General features: G+C 48.2%; 1 protein-coding gene across 1 annotated transcript; it reads left to right on the top strand.

Annotated features, from left to right (window-relative positions):
- Window positions 1–423: 423 nt before the first annotated feature.
- On the top strand, window positions 424–2620 carry LOC311317951 (E3 SUMO-protein ligase ZBED1-like; the record flags this gene model as incomplete). The annotated part of the gene is made up of 3 exons (XM_084449107.1): window positions 424–1539; window positions 1739–2198; window positions 2343–2620. 3 exons carry the CDS (start codon window positions 424–426, stop codon window positions 2618–2620), a joined length of 1854 nt encoding a protein of 617 aa, XP_084305233.1.
- Between the last annotated feature and the right edge of the window lie 6230 nt (window positions 2621–8850).

Raw genomic sequence — 8850 nt, 5'->3', positions numbered from 1 at the left:
TCGAAGGGTCAGTGGTTCGAATCCCAGCTCCGACTGTCCACATGTCGAAGTGTCCTTGAGCGAGACGCCTAACCCCAAATTGCTCCCAATGAGCAGGTTAGCACCTTGTACGGCAGCTACCGCCATTGGTGTGTGAATGTGTGTGTGAATTAGGGCTGGGAGTCCGAACTTCGGGATTCTAATATAATTTGAATATTGACAGAAATACTGGTATTCGAACGAATATTAGGCAGCCCTTAATATTCGAACCTGTTATAGGCATAATTTTTTGTAAATGTGTTGGCTAGCAAACGTTGCTTTTGATTCAGATTCAGAGGGTTTTTCACGCCTGGTGAAGTTGCAATCGCGAGCTCATTAGCAAGGCTATTGGACACCTGGGCTCCTGTAGGAGGTGACGTTAGTTAGCACTTAGTTAGCAGAACAATGGCCTCGCCAACGCCCACAACCACGCTGGAGGAGATCGAAATCTTTACCCCTGACAATTTGAAGAGCGACGTGTGGCCTTACTTTGGGTTCCCCAAGAAAAGAGGAAAAATAACTAGCAAGGACAAAGCAATATGTAAAATATGTAAGGCCGAATTTAAATATCACACGACGACCAGCAACTTGAGGGCCCACCTGTTAACATTACATCCCGGCAAGCTAGAAGAGGAGGAGGGAGAGGGATCTGGGGCGAAGCAGCCCAGAATCGACTCCATGCTGCCTCGCTCTGATTCACGAGGCTTCCCGGCTGCCCGTCAAAGAAGAGCGACAGAGATGCTGGCACGGGCCATTTGCAAAGATATGAGGCCTATTAGCCTGGTGGAGGGGAAGGGGTTTGCAGCTTTCATCCACGAGCTAGAGCCTAGATACAAGATCCCCTGCCACAAGACCATTTCCGACAAAATAGCGAAGCTGTACGACACAACCAAAGAAGGAATAAGAGAAATGATGCGTGGAGAAAAAATTGCGCTGACCACTGATGGGTGGACGTCTCTAGCTACTGAGTCCTATGTGACGGTCACAGCCCATTTCATAGACGAGGACTGGGAAATGAGAAATGTCGTTCTCGACACGTCTGAGCTTCAAACCGTTCACACAGCAGAGAATGTCTCCACGTGTATCGACCGTATTCTACGAGACTACAACGTGGACCGGGAGTCTGTGCTTGCCATCACAACAGACAACGCGACCAACTATGTCAACGCTGTAGAGAGGCACCTGGAGATCACCGATATCCCCTGCATGGCTCACACAATCAACTTAGCAGTGAAGAAAGGGCTTGCAGAGCGTGCCATTGCAACACCAATTAGTCGCCTGAAGGCTGCTGCTCAGCATTTCAAGCACTCTGCTACAGACAACTACCTCCTCGAATCCAAGCAGAAGCTCCTTGGTCTCAAACCTGTCCAGCTCATCAACGACTGCCCCACCCGCTGGAACAGTACCTACGACATGATCTGTCGGGCAGCAGATCAACAAGCCTCTGTTGCAGCGGTGATAATGGAGAAGAAACTCAGCCGTCTGGAGCTCAGCAGTGTGGAGTGGAGCCTGATGGAGAAGGTCAGTAGAGCCTAATGATGTTGGGTCTAATAATATACTTGCCTATTATGAGCCTAATGTTAACGTTACTGTTTACAAACATAGCACGTTACAGTTTGTGTTTTGTTTACGTGGCTGATAGTACTGCGCTTACTAGCAGCATAGCTAGCTAGCTAGTGGCGCTAGGATTAGTTATCCTAATTGTATGTTTGTCCCGCAGGTGAAAGACGTGCTGAAGCCGTTCAAAGTAGCCACCGTGGCGTTATCAACCGAAAACTACCCAACAGCATCAGCGGTCCTCCCCCTGCAGTACGTTCTTCTGTCACAACTACAGCCATCCACCGATGACCCGACAGGACTGAGGGAGATGAAAAAAATAATGTCAAGTGATCTAAAGGTGCGATATGGCCCCGGAAAAGATGCCTTCTTGCTACTTAACACCGCCAGCTACCTCGACCCGCGTTTTCACCGGCTGGTTCATTTGAAACGAGAGCAGCAGCAGGCAGTGCGAGAGGTGGTTCGTGAGGAGCTAGCAAAGCTCAACGAGGAGACACACGAGGAAGGCCAAGAGGAGAACGCAGTGACTAGAACGGATGAGCCACAGCAGCGCCAGAGGAAGAATGCTCTTAGCGCCATGGGGGACCTCTTTGGCGATGTGTATTGCCAAAAGTCACCAGGAGGTAATAATAATTACAAAAACATTTAAAGCAAATTTTATTGAGTGCCTTTCATAACTCAAACTCACTATAGCCCTACTTGGAAATATAAAAAGTGCATTATGAAACTTAAACAGCACAATAACACTACTATTTTCTTTTAAACAGTTACTAAGCCAAATGAAGATGTGCTCCAAAGAGAGATGATGGTGTACGAGAGTGAGACCCCGCACCCGTCTGACAGCAACCCGCTGTCCTGGTGGGAGGAGAAAAGCCTCAAGTACCCCCACCTCGCCCAGCTGGCACGGCGCTACCTGGCAATATGTGGGACCTCCGTGAGGGCGGAACGAGTGTTTTCCACAGCGGGGAACATAGTAACAAAGAAGCGCTCTTCTCTAGAACCAGAAAGTGTGAATCACCTTGTCTTTTTGGCCAACAACCTGTAGATGGTTGAGGAGGGTTGTTGAGTCTTACATACTGCAGCCAGATAGCCCATAATGGCAAGTTCTGATTTAGCCTAGGCTACATGTTTGATTAATGGGATATACATCCTACTACCTTTTATTTGTCTTTCAGTACCTAGCCTGACTGGATTATATTTTTTATTTATTTTTGTCAAACAGTGAAAACCTACTGTTCAAGCCAGGGTCTGACATAAATTAAAAGAACGGTTGTTGACATTGTGTGTTGTATTTGCTTCTGAAAACATCATTGCTTATCAATATTGCCTATGATACAATGCCCACTAGTGGACAGAATGTGCACAACTTTATTTTAATACCTAGGTAGGTCTTTCTGTAAGAATTTAATGGTAAAAATATTATTAATAATAATTCAAATATATTCGAATATTATTATTAACAAATAAACGAACTTCGAATATGATTTTGCAAAAGTCCCAGCCCTAGTGTGAATGGGTGAATGAGAGGCCATTGTAAAGCGCTTTGAGTGCCGCTAAGGTGGAAAAGTGCAGTCATATATAAGTGCAGTCCATTTACCATTTAAGCAGCGGCGGTTTGGCGGACGGCTACGGCGTTCGAGAACTACTTTTGCGCGTCCCTGAGATCCTAAGAATTCTGTGCCGTTGCAGCCCAACTACTAGTCTACTACAGAGAACAGCTGACCTGCCTTAGTCCCTAATACATCTCAGCATTTCCAGGTAAATATCTAATTCTATTGTATTTTAGACAGTATTTTTGTTTAGATTATGTTCTACTAGTAATAGCCGTATCGATTATAAGTGTATTTGATAGATATACCCGCAAATTTGACCGATTTCCTTGTTTGTTTTACAGAATAACGTTACCACTCCAGCTAACGTTAGCCGCACACAGTAAGTAATGGTAGCTATCTTAAGTTAGCTAACTAACGTTAGCTAGTAACGCCTACTGTGTATGTGTAGGCTATTCATACATCGATTAGAAATATGATTAGGTAAGACAGCTAGCTGACATTTAGCTAACGTTAGCTGTAGCAACTAACTAGTAGTTGCCCATGCACTGTATCTCTATAGGGGCCCCATGGAGTGGACAGGGTGACATGCCGCTATGCTGGCTAGGGAGATACTGGTGTCAGAGCCCTTCAGGCACAAAAAGGGTAGCATTGAGAAGGGAAAGGCTTGGTCGGTGGTAGCAGAGAACCTAAATAGTTCAGAGGAGCTGAAGATCAGGGTGTCCCAGCGCTCTGTGAGGGAGAGGTTCGCTCTTATACAAGAGAGGTACAATAGGAAGAACAGTCAGGATGAGAGGAGTAGTGGCACAGCAGTGGAACCTTATAGAGGAGATCACAGAAAAGGAGAAGGCAGCCGAAGAGAAAGGGTGGGATGACAGATTCATGACAGATGACAGATGACTGCTGATTCGTACAATGTAAGTATACATCTAAGCTGTGTGACTTATAGTTTTCGCTGTATGACGATTTGTTCGGCAACTGTGCTCCCCATTGAAACGTATGGCGAGTGAGTCAGTGAATTCTGTGTGTTCTGTGCTTTGGTGCTGTAGAGCTGTGCAGCTGCGCTGTGGTTGCTATGGTGACAGTTCACAGGAGAGAGCTTGAAGGTATCTTAAAGAGATTTGCGTTATGACCATTTGTTTGACGACCATGCTCACCATTCAAACTAATGGCACTCCACTCTAGCTTTTGAGTTGCTCATTCTGAATTCGTACCTGTTTTCTAACCTGTCACCACTCCTACAGTTTTTAAGATACATTAAATTACATGTACATTACAGTCATTCAGCAGACGCTTTTATCCAAAGCGACTAACAATAATTGCATTTAACGTAGGAAAAGCCAATGTACTACTACTTGCCAGAACTCACAAGTGCATCTTCTTTCTAAAACTAGTGACTAAGAACATAATCTAGTGCTGAAGGCAAAGTGCAAGAATAGCAATCTAAAGTACAGTGCAATACAATACAATACAATAAGTGCTTAGGAGGGAGGATTGTTGTAGTACTTCTTGAAGAGATGAGTTTTGAGCCTGGGCCGAAAGATGGGCAGCGACTCTGCTGTCCTGACATCAGTGGGCAGTTCATTCCACCACTGCGGGGCCAGGACAGAGAAGAGCCGTGACCGTGTCGATCGACCGCAGTCGGAGTGACGGGGCAACCAGTCGCCCCGAAGTAGCAGAGCTTAGCGGTCGGGAGGGGGTGTAGGGTTTGACCATGGCCTGGAGGTAGGAGGGGGCTGTTCCTTTCATTGCCCTGTAGGTTAGCGCCAGAGTTTTAAACTGGATGCGAGCCGCTACAGGCAGCCAGTGTAGGGAACGGAGGAGGGAAGTTGTGTGGGAGAACTTGGGGTGGTTGAACACCAGGCGAGCAGCAGCTTTCTGGACAAGTTCCAGGGGTTTAATGGCTGACACTGGGGCCCCAGCGAGGAGGGAGTTGCAGTAGTCCAGGCGGGAGATGACCAGGGCCTGGATGAGTACCTGCGCCGTTTCATCAATGAGGAAAGGGCGAATCCTCCTGATCTTGTAGAGCATGAATCTGCAGGAGCGTGTGATGGATGTGACATGTGCGGAAAACGACAGTTGGTCATCCAGGGTCACACCCAGATTCCTCGCAGTCCGAGTCGGGGTCATCACTGTGTCTTCAATGGTGATGGCCAGGTCCCGGTGCGGCAGCCCTTCCCCGGGAGGAACAGCAGCTAAATGGACATATTATATCTCAAAATGTTCAGCTGGTTCCCAGGATTCCTATGGTGTAAACATCTAAGCTGTGACATTTATACTTTTTGAGCTGGAGCTGTCTGAAGCTGGTCATGCTTTCCCATGCAAACAATTGATGGGATGTCAGTTGTGATTTGAATTCGAGTGCATGCCTCCTCTTAAAGGTACAGACACCCTTCTATGACTACTGTAGCATTATATTCCTACCTTCAGATGAATGATACAGATTAGATGTAACTCTTAACAATCTGGAGCTCAGGGCTCTCAAGACAGTGGAGATGATTGGAAAAAAACAGCCACCCCGCACCACACGCACGCACACACACACACACACACACGCACGCACGCACGCACGCACGCACACACACACACACACACACACACACACACACACACACACACACACACCTTAGTATTCTAAACAATCTGGGAATTAGTCTCACCACACACAGTCTTCACTGGTGAGCGCAGGTGGGTAGCCCGGAGAGGGGTACACTGTCCCCGTCCTGCTATGACATGAAGGGACCAGTTTCGCCATCACGCCACTAACCACGCCACGGACCCCTCAACTCAGCCCCTGAGTGGCCTAGAGACACACAGTCTTCACCGGTGGGGGCAGGTGGTTGGCCCAGAGAGGGGTACACTGTCCCCGACTGGCTCTGACCTGAGGGGGCGGAGTCTCCCCACCACGCCACTATCCGCGCCACGGAACCCACAACTAAGCCCCTGAGTGGGCTAGAGACACACGGTCTTCGCTGGTGGGTGCATGGAGATTGCCTGGAGGTCATTGCACTGCCCCCAACCGGCTCTTACCTGAGGGGGCAGAGTCTCACCACCTGAGTGGGCGAGAGACATGCGGTCTTCACCGGTGGGGGCGGGTAGGTGGCCCGGAGAGGGGTACACTGTCCCCAACTGGCTCTGACCTGAGGGGGCGGAGTCTCGCCACCACGCCACTGTCTACGCCATGGACCCCACAAATCAGCCCCTGAGTGGGCTAGAGACACACAGTCTTCGCCGGTGGGTGCATGGAGATTGCCCGATCCATAGTAGTACTAGCAGTAGTTGTTACACACAGCTGCTGCAGCTAGCCCACCTCACATTTTCTCCAGGAAATGTACTTTCTAGTTCTTGGAAGAAAGACAACATTTTCATGACATGGTAGGGTTAGTGACATTTTTCTGAATTATATCTCAAAAACAATTTTTGACAGTATTTTGAATTCTGTACTCATCCTGTCCCCCTGCAACTATTGCTCTCATATGGAAAAAAATACACTACCCATAATCCTATAGTGTAACAGCCCGAGCTCCCCCAATCAGAGATGTCGCTGTTGTCAACCTCGCCCAGCCCCCGCCTAGGACTACATCCGGCCAAATTGATTGATTGGCCACTGATTGAGCACAGCCGCAGTTAATCTGGAATTAACAAGACAAAAAACCTTTCAAAACCGTTTGTCACGCATGAAGCAGATAGATAGATAGATAGATAGATAGATTGATTGAACGAACATACATACATACATACATACATACATACATACATACATACATACATACATACATACATACATACATACATACATACATACATACATGCATAGAGGCAGTTGGGATTTGAATTTGTCGCAGTGAATTTGTGACACCAGTTTGAAGGCTGCCACATGTCTCATGTGATTTACGTTTGTTTGAGAACTGTCTTTTGTAGAACCTAATAAGTTTTATCAAGCAAAGGCCAAACTGTCAGCTTCTCACTTTGCAGGTAGGGTAGCTCAGCAAGAACATGACCTTCCCTTTTTGTCTAAGGTTGTGAGTTCAAGGCCTGGGTGATGCAGGATAAACCTGCTAACGCCGACTCAGGCATTACAGTGTGGATCTCAGACACATTATTTTGAAGATATTTTTAATTTAAGAAGTTTTAAATAATTATGGTCTGGGCAGAGACCCTCATGTATTTGTCATTTGTCTCCTCCTTTTCCTCCTTCTTCCTCTTCCTCCGCAAAATCAGTTTCGGGTCCTGACTGAGATCTTCAACCTGTCTCTAGCCCAAGCAAAAGTTCCCACATGCTTCAAAACCACCTCCATGGTTCCCGTCCCTAAACACGCCTCTCCAGCGAGCCTCAATGACTACCGACCCGTGGCACTTACCTCCACCATCATGAAGAGCTTCGAGAGGCTAGTCCTGGCTCATCTCAAATCCTGCCTCCCACCCATACTTGACCCCTACCAGTTTGCCTACCGCCAGAACAGGAGTACGGACGATACCATCTCCGCAGCACTACACCCTACCCTCTTCCATCTGGACCACAGGGCCTCTTCTCTACTCCTTCTTCACCCACAACTGTAAACCAGTGCATAGCTCAAACTCCATTGTCAAGTTTGCAGACGACACCACTGTGGTGGGGCTCGTCAACAACAACGATGAGTCGGCCTACAGAGAAGAGGTCCAGCACCTGGCTGAGTGGTGGGCCAACACACCCTTTCATCACATCAGTCTACGAGAAGCGATGCTTATGGAGAGCACGGGACATCATCAGAGACGCTTGTCACCCCTCCAACGTGGTACTCGCTCTGGGGAACGCTACCGCAGCCTCCCCGGCAGAACCACTAACAGCTTCTTCCCCTCCAACGTGGTACTCGCTCTGGGGAATGCTACAGCAGCCTCCCCGGCAGAACCACACTTCTGCTTCCCCTCAGCTGTCAGACTATTGACTCAAAACTCTGCTCCATCTCACTCTGATCCCACACAGTTGCAGTTGTGCTTGTGTGAAGATCATGCTGTTCTACTGTAACCTACTGTACATATGATCAGAATCAGAATCCTTTTATTGCCATTTGTACTTGACATACATAGGGATTTTTTTACGACATTGTGGAGCCAACACAACACAACAATGTACCAGTGTATAATCAGGACAGTGCAAAATACACGGTGTACAAAATACATAGTGCAAGACTAGCAGTGCATTTGGCCTGGATGGAACCAGGTGGTGATGGAGAAGGTGAGGATGGAACCAGGTGGTGATGGAGGAGGTGAGGATGGAACCAGGTGGTGATGGAGGAGGTGAGGATTGAGGAGGTGAGGATGGAACCAGGTGGTGATGGAGAAGGTGAGGATGGAACCAGGTGGTGATGGAGAAGGTGAGGATGGAACCAGGTGGTGATGGAGGAGGTGAGGATGGAACCAGGTGGTGATGGAGGAGGTGAGGATGGAGGAGGTGAGGATGGAACCAGGTGGTGATGGAGAAGGTGAGGATGGAGAAGGTGAGGATGGAACCAGGTGGTGATGGAGGAGGTGAGGATGGAACCAGGTGGTGATGGAGGAGGTGAGGATGGAACCAGGTGGTGATGGAGGAGGTGAGGATGGAACCAGGTGCTGATGGAGGAAGTGAGGATGGAACCAGGTGGTGATAGAGAAGGTGAGGATGGAACCAGGTGGTGATGGAGGAGGTGGTGATGGAACCAGGTGGTGATGGAGGAGGTGAGGATGGAACCAGGTGGTGATAGAGAAG

The sequence above is a fragment of the Borostomias antarcticus genome, assembly GCF_949987555.1.
Source record: "Borostomias antarcticus genome assembly, chromosome: 14".
NCBI classification, from domain to species: domain Eukaryota; kingdom Metazoa; phylum Chordata; class Actinopteri; order Stomiiformes; family Stomiidae; genus Borostomias; species Borostomias antarcticus.
The sequence above is the reverse complement of the archived record's forward strand: the minus strand, read 5'-3'. Positions and strand labels throughout refer to the sequence as shown.